Raw genomic sequence first — 13,685 nt, 5'->3', positions numbered from 1 at the left:
CATTTATACAGACCCCGGGCAGATGTTCAAGAACACTAAGGGCACAAAATGACCCCGTTTGCACCTTACCCTGCACATTGTAATGCCCCCTATGGTCTGAGCTCTATTAGCCCCACCCCTTTTACATGTCCTGATTGATTGATTGAAAGTGCACTTCCAATTAGGGATGCACTGAGCTCTATTAGCCCCACCCCCTTTACATGTCCTGATTGATTGATTGAAAGTGCACTTCCAATTAGGGATGCACTGAGCTCTATTAGCCCCACCCCCTTTTACATGTCCTGATTGATTGATTGAAAGTGCACTTCCAATTAGGGAGGCACCGAACCCACTTTTTTGGGTTCGGCCGAACCCCAAACATGCCCAGCAGGATTTGGCCGAATCCAGAACCAAATCCTAAGTAGCACATGCTGATCGGAAGGGGTTAAAAAAGTTTTTTTAACTGCCCATTTAACCCCTTCCGAATTCTAATTAGCATTTAACCCCTTCCGAATTCTAATCCCGGTTCGGCCGGGACCACAGATTTGGCCAAAACCAAATCCGGGATTCGGGTGCATCCCTACTTCCAATGCACTGCTGGAATTAGAGGCTAGTGTATGGAGGCCGACTGGGGGCGTATTATTGAAGTTGTATTAGAATGTCATAGAATGGTCCATTCATAGCAAATTCCAAATGCTCCATTTTAATGTGCATATAGGTATTAAATTCTTTTCCAGCTTTTAAATGGGGGCCACTGAGCCCAGCACCCAAAAAACTATTTGTGAGGCTATAACTGTATTGTTATCTTTTAGTCCAGGGGTGGGCAAACTTTTTGGCTCAGGGGCCACATTGACTAACAGACGGGCCCGGACCAGGCCGGGACAGCGTTATGCCCGGGACTGCCATCAGAAATCATGGGGCCTCTCAGCTCCCCCCCAGCATCCCCCAGCTCCACTTTCCAGCATCCTGCAGCTCCACTACCCAGCATCTTGAAGTTCCCCACCCAAGTATCCTGCAGTTCCCCACCCCAGCATCCTGCAGCTCCACCCCCAGCATCCTGCAGCTCCACCCCAGCATCCTGCAGCTCCACCCCCAGCATCTTCCAGCTTCTCCTCAAAATCCTCCCACCAGCTCCCCCCCAGCATCCTCCATGACCTGTGGCTCCCTCCTCCAGCAACCCGCTGCTTCCTCCGTCCCGTCCTTCTGTTCCCCGGCTCCCCAGTGCATTCTTTTATATGGTTGTGCCCTGTGCGTGCTGACGTTGTGTGCACCCAATCAGGGCCCGTCATTCTTTTAAGGGGGCCGGAGACGGCAGGCTGGATTGAAAGGGCTAACGGGCTGTAGTTTGCCCACCCCTGTTTTAGTCCTTATCTTTCTGTTCAGGCCCTCTCTTGTTCACATTCTCATTGAAATTTGTGTATAATAAGAAGTAGTTTACCCCCTAGCCACAGAGCGCCACAGTACCTGTAATGATTACGCCACTTCAGACCCACATGACTTTAGGCATGGCTGTCTACAGGGTCACTTGCTCAGTCTCACACACCTGGCACACAGGTCAGACTAACCTCACAGCACCCCAAAGACCAACCAACACTGAGTAGCATAGTCACCTGACTCAGATGTGTAGTTCTGCTGCTCCTGTTCCACCAAGACACAAATCCACATCTCCTTCGATTTGTGGGCTGCATCAATGCCTCTTTGCTCACAGAGGTTGATGAGGGTCTCCTTGGTTTGCCATCTTGCAACACTTTACCAGAATAAAAGATAGAAAAGAAAAACAAGGAGGGAAGGGAAACTGTTTGCACCACGTATGTCTTAAAAAATAGTCTGTACTGAGTTTGTCCTTGAAGACAGTTTCCTCCTCACAAGGATTCACCGTCTTTAGTGCAAGTTTAATTACTTAATCCAAGCACTAATGCTCTAAATAAAAAGATCCCACCGCTGCCACCAATTTGTCACGATTACGCCACTTTAGATGCACGTGACTTTAGGCATGACTGTGTAGAGGGTCACTCGCTCAGTCTCACACACCTTGCACACAGGTTAGACCAGGGGTGGCCAGACTCGGTCCGGTCGCGATCGACCAGACCGACGCGTGCGTGCGCTTCCGCATCCCTGACTTGATCGCGGTCCACCAGGAGTCCTCGGGGGATCGATCAACGTATTGGCCACCCCTGGGTTAGACTAAACTCATAGCACCCCAAAGACCAACCAACACTAACAAAACTTGCTCCCACCACTCTTATACTTCTTACACTGGCGATGAGAGATGCAAAGCACTCTAGTAGTAAAAGGGTTAATGTAAGGGACTAACACACACACTCTTCCTACCAGCAGTCAAAGGGTTAATCAGCACACAGCAGGCAGAGGGCTAAAGCACACAGTTACACCCTCAGAGGTTAAGTTCGCTTTAGAGCGTCAAAGACAAAACTTGTTAAATGTTATATTTAATATTACAAAAGCTATAACAGTGCATATGTGCAACAATATGTTACAAAAAGGACATACGGTAAAAGAAGTACAGTTTTTAAAAAATAAAAAGTCCTATACTGTACCAAGCAGAGTCCTTCTAGTCCTGGAGGCAAGGGGAAACCTCCAATCGAAGTTGGTCCTCCAAAGTAAATCCAAGTGTAGCCAGAAGAGCTGACTATTTATCCCAGTTTGCAGGGTATCAGGTGACTGGACACTCCCCCTCCCTCAGGAATGCAAGGGGTGTCGCCATTAGCAGGACACAGTGTGAGTTTTATGACCTCCTGAGTGTATGGACTGGACCAATAATATCATGCCCATAACTCCTTGTGGGAACATAATAGAAAGATGAAATTAAATTCATCAATTTTATATGATCCCCCCGGTCCCATACAGACCAAACATGACTACTGTGTGACCTGCCCCTTCCCAGATATTCCTACCTGACAAACTGAGTACCCAAAGCCAGTCATGTTTGGACTCATTTGAAACCAATACCCAGTTTTTGGTATTGCTGGAAAAACTGGTATGGGTTCTAGGGATAAATGTGTGTGAGTTTGGGTTATGGTGGGACCTCTACATCACCTATGATGGGTCCTGATGTGAACTCTAAGTTACCCCCATGTGGGCTTCCCCTCCCCCACATGGCATGGCGCTTATCAGCCGGGGCTTAGAGCCGGGCATCCCAGGTTGTGAGACCTTTACACATGGATACTTCCAGACAATAGTGAACAGAGGCCTGTTAAATATCTGTTTCTGGTAAATTAGGGAAGATTTTTGGATACCTTGGCCAGTCAGACCCAGGTCATTGATCAAAACATCCCTCTGACAGTGGGTAGGTTCAGCCCACCAGATGTACAGCAGAAGAACAGGCTAGACATGGTGGCTCACTGGTTAGCACTGCAGGGGTCCTGATTCTGACCAGGGCACTCTCTGTACTGTATTGTCTGCATGGAATTCCTTCCACACCCCAATAACACAGGCAGAATAATTTGCTCCTCATAAAACTGGGGAATGTGATGGGGCTTAGATTGTAATCTCCACTGGGGCAGGGACTGATGGGAATGTGATAGGGACCTTAGATTGTAAGCTCATTGGGGCAGGGACTGATGGGAATGGGATAGGGACCTTAGATTGTAAGCTCACTGGGGCAGGGACTGATGGGAATGTGATAGGGACCTTAGATTGTAAGCTCACTGGGGCAGGGACTGATGGGAATGTGATAGGGACCTTAGATTGTAAGCTCACTGGGGCAGGGACTGATGGGAATGTGATAGGGACCTTAGATTGTAAATTCCACTGGGGCAGGGGCTGATGGGAATGTGATAGGGACCTTAGATTGTAAGCTCACTGGGGCAGGGACTGATGGGAATGGGATAGGGACCTTAGATTGTAAGCTCACTGGGGCAGGGACTGATGGGAATGTGATAGGGACCTTAGATTGTAAGCTCACTGGGGCAGGGACTGATGGGAATGGGATAGGGGCCTTAGATTGTAAGCTCACTGGGGCAGGGACTGATGGGCATGGGATAGGGGCCTTAGATTGTAAGCTCACTGGGGCAGGGACTGATGGGAAAGTGATAGGGACCTTAGATTGTAAGCTCACTGGGGCAGGGACTGATGGGAATGGGATAGGGACCTTAGATTGTAAGCTCACTGGGGCAGGGACTGATGGGAATGGGATAGGGACCTTAGATTGTAAGCTCACTGGGGCAGGGACTGATGGGAATGGGATAGGGACCTTAGATTGTAAGCTCACTGGGGCAGGGACTGATGGGAATGTGATAGGGACCTTAGATTGTAAGCTCACTGGGGCAGGGACTGATGGGAATGTGATAGGGACCTTAGATTGTAAGCTCACTGGGGCAGGGACTGATGGGAATGTGATAGGGACCTTAGATTGTAAGCTCACTGGGGCAGGGACTGATGGGAATGTGATAGGACCTTAGATTGTAAGCTCACTGGGGCAGGGACTGATGGGAATGTGATAGGGACCTTAGATTGTAAGCTCACTGGGGCAGGGGACTGATGGAATGTGATAGGGACCTTAGATTGTAAGCTCACTGGGCAGGGACTGATGGGAATGGATAGGACCTAGATGTAGCTCACGGGGAGGGGGATGGGAATGTGATAGGGACCTTAGATTGTAAGCTCACTGGGCAGGGACTGATGGGAATGGGATAGGGACCTTAGATTGTAAGCTCACTGGGGCAGGACTGATGGGAATGGATAGGGACCTTAGATTGTAAGCTCACTGGGGGCAGGGGCTGATGGGAATGTGATAGGGACCTTAGATTCTAAGCTCACTGGGGCAGGGGACTGATGGGAATGTGATAGGGACCTTAGATTCTAAGCTCACTGGGGCAGGGACTGATGGGAATGTGATAGGGACCTTAGATTCTAAGCTCACTGGGGCAGGGACTGATGGGAATGGGATAGGGACCTTAGATTGTAAGCTCACTGGGGCAGGGACTGATGGGAATGGGATAGGGACCTTAGATTGTAAGCTCACTGGGGCAGGGACTGATGGGAATGGGATAGGGACCTTAGATTGTAAGCTCACTGGGGCAGGGGCTGATATATAGACCTTCTCTAAACTAATGGCTGTGCTTATTCCTAACATTAAAGCAGCCCGCCGATGTGCTGTAGGTCGGATAGGAAAATACCAACAGTACAGTATTAGATCTCTGGTTTTCCAAGAATCATGGCACCGGTGAAAAACAAGATTGGACCTATCGCGGTGTTTATTCTGTAGCGCTGATTCCTATACTCGGCTCCCTTCTCTGTTTGCTCAATGCAGATCATCAGCACAGATTCTGCACCCAGTGACAGCTGCTCAACTGTCAGTTTTCTCACGGTTCCCCGAGCACCTGCTTGCAGGTCAGCCAAGGTGTTGTGTGTATATAAACCCAAGCCTCCTCTCAGCCTCAGCATTCCCAGCTTCTCCAAAGCTCCATCTCTTGGTAACGTCGCTCTCCCTGTAACGATGAAGGTCTGGTTTCTACTCTTCGCTCTGATTGGCTGGTGCCATGGCCAAGTAAAGCTAAGTAAGGAAATGGGCACTAATTATTTATTATTATTTATTATTTCTCTAGTATACAGGCAGTACCAGGCTGCCTGGGATGATGGGGGCCTACAGGAAAACCATCGATGCAGAGACCTCTAGCTACTCATCTAACCATCTCATTTAATTTCCCTCTCCCTTTCCATAGGTAGTGAATAATGAAGCCTTACGGAGGCTTAGCCTCCCCAAAAAAGAGCAATTGTTATATATTCAAACACAATGATAGGTTTCTCAATGGAGAATCATCTATTGGTAGCCACAAACAAGCTGCTTTATGTAGCAATGTGGCTTGCAAACCTGGCTGAAACATGATTAATCCATGAGTTAAGCATAGTTCTAGATGTTCCAGATCATGGACCTCAAAAAATATGGAGGCTTGGGGTGTAACTGGCTTAACTGGCCATGAGTAGGGGTTCCATTGACATTGGACTATGCCTAAGATACTACCTCCTCTCTCTCTCTGCAGGTTCTTATAACCTAGAAGCTGATCTTAGTGTGTCCGGCTTGTCTGCTGGCGCTTACATGGCCAACCAGTACCACCTTGCCCAGTCTAAGAAGATGGTGGGAGCTGCGTTTTTTGCTGGAGGTACAGGACAATATATATGCTATATTACCCCCCTTTAAACTGTGTATAAGATAGACTTCGCCCTTTACAAACTCTTCCAACTGGTTGACTCGGTTGCAGGTCCTTTTTACTGCGCCCAGGGAAGCATGCTCACCGCCACCAATGCTTGCATGAAATTGCCTACTAGCATTAACGTCAACACCCTGATCAGTAAAACCAAGAGTTACGCCACCTCCATGCTCCTCGATCCCGTGTCCAACCTCGCAGGCCAGAAGGTCTTCATCTTCTCCGGCTCCAAAGACACAGTGGTTGTCCCAGGTGAGTGCTCCGATGATGTCTCTTAAGGGGCTTACACTGGGGTTGGGGTATTCAAGACAGATTGGGGCAAGGCTGGATAGTTGTGGGTCTTGGGGTGTATGCAGAGACACATGGCCAAATCTGGGGGGAATTGGTAATCACTGAGCCCCTTGAATCAATTATTATCAGTTATTCCCTTATTGCCCAGCCCCACAATATTGGTACAGGTATAGGACCCGTTATCCGTAATTTGGATCTCCATACATTAAGTCTACTAAAAAATCAATAAAACATTAATTAAACCCAATAGGGCTGTTCTGCCCCCAATAAGGGGTAATTATATCTTAGTTGGGATCAAGTACAGGTACTGTTTTATTATTACAGAGAAAAGGGAATCATTTAACCATTAAATAAACCCAATAGGGCTGTTCTGCCCCAATAAGGGGTAATTATATCTTAGTTGGGATCAAGTACAGGTACTGTTTTATTATTACAGAGAAAAGGGAATCATTTAACCATTAAATAAACCCAATAGGGCTGTTCTGCCCCCAATAAGGGGTAATTATATCTTAGTTGGGATCAAGTACAGGTACTGTTTTATTATTACAGAGAAAAGGGAATCATTTAACCATGAAATAAACCCAATAGGGCTGTTCTGCCCCAATAAGGGGTAATTATATCTTAGTTGGGATCAAGTACAGGTACTGTTTTATTATTACAGAGAAAAAGGAAATCAGTTTTATATTACTGAATTATTTGATTAAAACGGAGTCTATGGGAGACGGGCTTTCCGTAATTTGGAGCTTTCTGGATAACGGGTTTCCGGATAAGCGATCCCCTACCTGTATAACAATAAGGATTTTTAACTATTGAATTGTATTTCAATCTGCAGGGGTGGTAAAGAAGCTGGAAGAGTATTACAAGGCCTTTATAACCAGTCCTGGAGCCATCAAAACAGTCTATGACATCCCGGCACAGCATGGCATGGTGGGTACTGGCACTGCATTGCTTTCAGGGTAAAGTAGAACTGCAATAGCTGATTGTGGCCACTAGGTGTCCTGATAAGTGATTAGGACACAGGAAATCTGACTATCAATAGCTAATTTATATTACTGATTTGTTTATTTAGCCAACTGACAGCTATGGCGGCTCCTGCGGCTTAACCAATCTAGATTACGTCAACAACTGTGATTACAATGGTGCTTATGAAGCCCTGAACCACATCTACGGAAATCTCCAGGTAATTATAAATTCTACTTACATACCCAATGTGTCTGTTACAGGGTATTTGGAATAAAGTGTAAATATTATTCAGCATCCTTAGTTTGCTCATAGCCTGTACAGAGAGATACCATAAAACTATGGCAGCATAGGGATTCCCCTGTACTAAGCACAATTCAGCAGGAACAGCCCCCTAAGTTTGCTCATAGCCTGTACAGAGAGATACCATAAAACTATGGCAGCATAGGGATTCCCCTGTACTAAGCACAATTCAGCAGGAACAGCCCCCTAAGTTTGCTCATAGCCTGTACAGAGAGATCCCATAAAACTATGGCAGCATAGGGATTCCCCTGTACTAAGCACAATTCAGCAGGAACAGCCCCCTAAGTTTGCTCATAGCCTGTACAGAGAGATACCATAAAACTATGGCAGCATAGGGATTCCCCTGTACTAAGCACAATTCAGCAGGAACAGCCCCCTAAGTTTGCTCATAGCCTGTACAGAGAGATCCCATAAAACTATGGCAGCATAGGATTCCCCTGTACTAAGCACAATCAGCAGGAACAGCCCCCTAAGTTTGCTCATAGCCTGTACAGAGAGATACCATAAAACTATGGCAGCATAGGGATTCCCCTGTACTAAGCACAAATCAGCAGGAACAGCCCCCTTAGTTTGCTCATAGCCTGTACAGAGAGATACCATAAAACTATGGCACATAGGGATTCCCCTGTACTAAGCACAATTCAGCAGGAACAGCCCCCTAAGTTTGCTCATAGCCTGTACAGAGAGATACCATAAAACTATGGCAACATAGGGATTCTCCTGTACTAAGCACAATTCAGCAGGAACAGCCCCCTAAGTTTGCTCATAGCCTGTACAGAGAGATAACATAAAACTATGGCACATAGGGATTCCCCTGTACTAAGCACAATTCAGCAGGAACAGCCCCCTAAGTTTGCTCATAGCCTGTACAGAGCTATAACTCACTAATAAAACAACTTATTTTCCTTACTTACAGAAGCCAAGCAGCTCGGCATCACTCACTGGGCAGGTAATATTATGGCTGGCACTGACTTAAGGTGGTCATACACAGTCACCAAGTGTGCGGATCTTCTCCCAATATCCCCACCTATGGGTGGGCGATATTGGGCTAATTATAGGTTAAGGGACTGCATCAATGAGCCGATACGGTCCCCGATCTGCCGGAAAAATCCAACCTGCCCAATCGAGATCTGGCCAATTTCAGGCAGGGCAGGCCTATCATTCATGCCCATACATGGGCAGATAAGCTGCTGAATTGGTCTAAGGGACTGATATAGCCAACTAAAATCGCCCCGTGTATGGCCACCTTTACTGTTACACCTTCTCACTCTAATTTAGTGCACAGTATTTATAGAGCCTTTAGATTTCAGTGTTTGCTATTAGTTACTGATTTCTGTTTTCTTCTTTGTACGCAGTTAATCCTATATGATCAGAAGGAATATTTCAACTGGGCCGCTCCTTCCACCTATGGGATAGACACAGCTGGATATGTATATGTGCCTTCTTCCTGCCAGTCTGGGGCAAGTAAGTGAGCAGATATGGGCGAGCAAAATAGAAATGGCATTGAACTGGCATTGTATTAGCAAGAACAAACTCACAAATACGCCACTTAGAAGTATAACTATTTTATTTCAATCCATTAAAAACAGAACTAACCCCCTAGAAACATAGCCTAGTGCGTTTCATGCACTTAATCATAGGCTCACAGTTGCTATACCCCTCAGTGATCACTAGAGGGCGTTTTCTATATGCCACATTGATAGTGTTTACTTTATTGAGAACTGGTTCAAAAAAAAAACAAAAATACTGTGTGAACTTATAGATTAACCCTCAGTGTGATATAGGTTTCTATGTAATGTTCTTGCTATAATAAGCACATTCTATGGCCCTCCTATGTCACATAGTAATGTGGTTGAACAAAAATGCCCCTGTTGATAATATTCCATGCCCATTGGCCATTGAGATGATTGTCTCTTCTTGCTTCTCTATTAGTTGAACTTAATATTTCTGACTCAGTTCTTCCCTGTTGCTGTTACAGAGTGCAAACTTCACATTGTATTTCATGGATGTCTCCAAGGAAGGTAGGTCACTGTGTCTTTCATTTAGGGTGGGGTTATTATCCTTTATCTATAAGTCAGGCTTGAACTGCCATTTTGATGAACATTACTAATGGTGTTCTTTGTCTATTTTGTTACTCTCTGTTGGCAGTGGAACTGTGACTAATAGTATCCTATCCATATGCTGGCCTATAGCCCTTGGTTTCCTTTGTCAGATACTTTACATGGCCTGCTGAGGACCTTGGAGTATGTAAGGTTCTAACTCCTGGAACATCAATAAATCAATTTATTTTTAGTTTTTGAGCTTTCAGAAAGAGCACTACACATTAGAACTGCTTTCAAGCAGCTATTCAAACAAGCTATTGTTTCTCCATGTAACTGGAGGAGTCCCAAGCCGGACTTGGATTTCTTACTATTGAGTGCTATTCTGATACCTACTGGGAGCTGCTATCTTGCTCCCTTCCCATTGTTCTGCTGATCGGCTGCTGGGGAGGGGGGGGGATATCACTCCAGCTTGCAGCGCAGCAGTAAAGTGTGACTGAGTCTGAGCTTTCAGAAGGAGCCAGCGCTACACATTAGAACTGCTTTCAGCTAACCTATTGTTTCTCCTACTCCCATGTAACTGGAGGAGTCCCAAGTCGGACTTGGATTTCTTACTATTGAGTGCTATTCTGATACCTACTGGGAGCTGCTATCTTGCTCCCTTCCCATTGTTCTGCTGATCGGCTGCTGGGGGTGAGGGGGGGGATATCACTCCAACTTGCAGCGCAGCAGTAAAGTGTGACTGAAGTTTATCAGAGCACAGGTCACATGGCTGTGGCACCCTGGGAAATGAAGAACATGGCTAGCCCCATATGACATTCCCCGGGACATCCTCCGATTGGCCGACAGGCCAGTCCCACCCTGTTCATTTTACAATGAATGTAATATTTTTAGAATAATATTTTTTTTATACCAGAGAGCCTTTCTGCTGAGAATGAAATCATTTTGGCTGTTCTGCTTTTCAGAGAGAAGGTTGGGGACCGATTTGCCAAAAACGCTGGTTACAACCAAGTGGCGGATCTGAATAACTTCATTATCTTGTACCCCCAAGCCAAGTCCAACATGTCTAACCCCAATGGATGCTGGGACTGGTACGTACAGATTGGTCCCAAGCCGGACTTGAATTTCTTTTATTGAGTGCTATTCTGATATATGCTGGGAGCTGCTATCTTGCTCCCTTCCCATTGTTCTGCTGATCAGCTGCTGGGGGGGAGGGGGGGGATATCACTCCATTTTACAGCGCAGCAGTAAAGTGTGAGTGAAGTTAATCAGAGCACAGGTCACATGGCTGTGGCACCCTGGGAAATAAATAATATGGCTAGCCCCATGTGACATCCCCTGGGACATCCTCCGCCAATAAGGGGCCACTCAAACCCAGTATTATTATACTTCTAAAAGCAGCTACAGGAGCCCAATGAGAAATGACCCCCAAGAGGTGCTAGAATCCCCCTCACTAATAACTGAGGTACTGGGCACCCAGCAGCAACGAATGCACCCATAATCAGAATTACAGAACGTCATTGGGAAGTAATAGTTGGTGCAACAACTGCTAGTAAGCGATAGCAACTGGGTTTCTGTAGTATAGTACAACCTTGCCTTCCTTGTTCTGGGAATAATATTTGTTCCTTTCATTCTAACAGGTGGGGTTACAGTGGAATGTATTACGGTAAGAAGCCTTGAGTAGGGTGCATGTAGGAAAGACATGAATTACTGTATATGTCAGTTACATACCCAAGACTCATGAATAACCTGTCAAATATATCCTCATTAATGGTACCCCTCAGTGACTGCTAATATCCTTATCATTTACAGTAGGGGGTACATTATCCCCTATAATACATGAGTGATACTCAGAGTTCCCTGTATAACTCAGCCTGCAGCCTTGTGCCTTTATATGGGGGGCACAGAGCCCCTCAGTGACTGCTAATATCCTTATCATTTACAGTAGGGGGTACATTATCCCTTATAATACATGAGTGATACTCAGAGTTCCCTGTATAACTCAGCCTGCAGCCTTGTGCCTTTATATGGGCACAGAACCCCTCAGTGACTGCTAATATCCTTATCATTTACAGTAGGGGGTACATTATCCCTTATAATACATGAGTGATACTCAGAGTTCCCTGTATAACTCAGCCTGCAGCCTTGTGCCTTTATATGGGCACAGAACCCCTCAGTGACTGCTAATATCCTTATCATTTACAGTAGGGGGTACATTATCCCTTATAATACAGGAGTGATACTCAGAGTTCCCTGTATAACTCAGCCTGCAGCCTTGTGCCTTTATATGGGCACAGAACCCCTCAGTGACTGCTAATATCCTTATTATTTACAGTAGGGGGTACATTATCCCCTATAATACATGAGTGATACTCAGAGTTCCCTGTATAACTCAGCCTGCAGCCTTGTGCCTTTATATGGGGGGCACAGAGCCCCTCAGTGACTGCTAATATCCTTATCATTTACAGTAGGGGGTACATTATCCCTTATAATACATGAGTGATACTCAGAGTTCCCTGTATAACTCAGCCTGCAGCCTTGTGCCTTTATATGGGCACAGAACCCCTCAGTGACTGCTAATATCCTTATCATTTACAGTAGGGGATACATTACCCCTTATAATACATGAGTGATACTCAGAGTTCCCTGTATAACTCAGCCTGCAGCCTTGTGCCTTTATATGGGCACAGAACCCCTCAGTGACTGCTAATATCCTTATCATTTACAGTAGGGGGTACATTATCCCTTATAATACATGAGTGATACTCAGAGTTCCCTGTATAACTCAGCCTGCAGCCTTGTGCCTTTATATGGGCACAGAACCCCTCAGTGACTGCTAATATCCTTATCATTTACAGTAGGGGGTACATTATCCCTTATAATACATGAGTGATACTCAGAGTTCCCTGTATAACTCAGCCTGCAGCCTTGTGCCTTTATATGGGCACAGAACCCCTCAGTGACTGCTAATATCCTTATCATTTACAGTAGGGGGTACATTATCCCTTATAATACATGAGTGATACTCAGAGTTCCCTGTATAACTCAGCCTGCAGCCTTGTGCCTTTATATGGGCGCAGAACCCCTCAGTGACTGCTAATATCCTTATCATTTACAGTAGGGGGTACATTATCCCTTATGCATTAATATATGTTTCTATGGAACAAATAATATGGCTATCCTCTGCAGCTAACAAGAATGGCTATCAGATGACTGGCGTAGAAAGGATGATGCTGCGGACCCTCGGCAAATACTAACACGGCTGTAGAAACTCATTCAGATCTACGCTAATGGTGTGCTACCAGTAGGGGGCTTATCTGTACAATGTGTATATTTTGTATGTGTATAGTAGTGTTTATATAATAAATTGTTTGACTCTTACTATTGGTCCTGCCCATTATTCCAAACCATATTTTTTCAAGATTGACCCCTACTATATTTTCCCTAGTGATGACTTCCCAGTCCTATTTGTCTTTGCTTCTGTCTGATGGGGCAATGGCCAAGTGAGTAGGGATGATGAAGTACAGCTTTGGAATAGGCTGGTAGGGCTGATGGAGGTTCAGGGAGGGCTGATGAAGGACAGCAGAGAAGTGGCAGCGTGGGGCAGTTCAAAGAGGGCTGGGGTATAACTATAAAGGCCCTATAGCTATGCAACTGCTTGGGGTCCCATGATGTACAGGGGGCCCAATGATGAGCAGTAAGTAGTTCCAGTATGTGTTTATAAAAAAGAATATGAATATTGTATCATCAAAGCTAAGGGGGGGCCCTAAAATGTTTTTGATATGGGGCCCAGGTTGTCATGCCAGGGAAGGAGGGCTACTACAGGAGGGCTGGCAGAGGAGATGGGGGGCTAAGTAGGGATGGTGGATGGCTTTTGCATAACATATCCACATTTATACCATCATTTCTATCCCAATAATGTGCATAGATATCAATACTTAAATAAAGG

The 13,685-nt window shown here is 45.7% G+C and overlaps 1 protein-coding gene across 1 annotated transcript; it reads left to right on the top strand.

Annotated features, from left to right (window-relative positions):
• Positions 1-5,300: 5,300 nt before the first annotated feature.
• Positions 5,301-13,117, top strand: LOC100498386. The gene is made up of 11 exons (XM_002942251.4): positions 5,301-5,495; positions 5,979-6,098; positions 6,198-6,395; positions 7,267-7,361; positions 7,504-7,614; positions 8,614-8,646; positions 9,053-9,161; positions 9,676-9,718; positions 10,702-10,827; positions 11,377-11,402; positions 12,926-13,117. The coding sequence occupies exons 1-11, from the start codon at positions 5,435-5,437 to the stop codon at positions 12,991-12,993; spliced, it is 990 nt and encodes a 329-aa protein (XP_002942297.4). The 5' UTR covers positions 5,301-5,434; the 3' UTR covers positions 12,994-13,117.
• The last annotated feature ends 568 nt before the right edge of the window (positions 13,118-13,685 follow it).

This window comes from Xenopus tropicalis, chromosome 3 (genome assembly GCF_000004195.4).
Source record: "Xenopus tropicalis strain Nigerian chromosome 3, UCB_Xtro_10.0, whole genome shotgun sequence".
In the NCBI taxonomy this organism is placed as follows: domain Eukaryota; kingdom Metazoa; phylum Chordata; class Amphibia; order Anura; family Pipidae; genus Xenopus; species Xenopus tropicalis.
Note: the sequence above shows the minus strand (reverse complement) of the source record. Positions and strands in the feature narration are given on the sequence as shown.

Bases quoted from the DNA above. Each gene is read 5' to 3' on its own strand.
- LOC100498386 (XM_002942251.4), top strand. From the start codon at position 5,435: ATGAAGGTCTGGTTTCTACTCTTCGCTCTGATTGGCTGGTGCCATGGC. The intron at 6,396-7,266 runs GTGAGTGCTCCG...TTCAATCTGCAG, and splicing joins AGACACAGTGGTTGTCCCAG to GGGTGGTAAAGAAGCTGGAA. The intron at 7,615-8,613 runs GTAATTATAAAT...CCTTACTTACAG, and splicing joins ACATCTACGGAAATCTCCAG to AAGCCAAGCAGCTCGGCATC.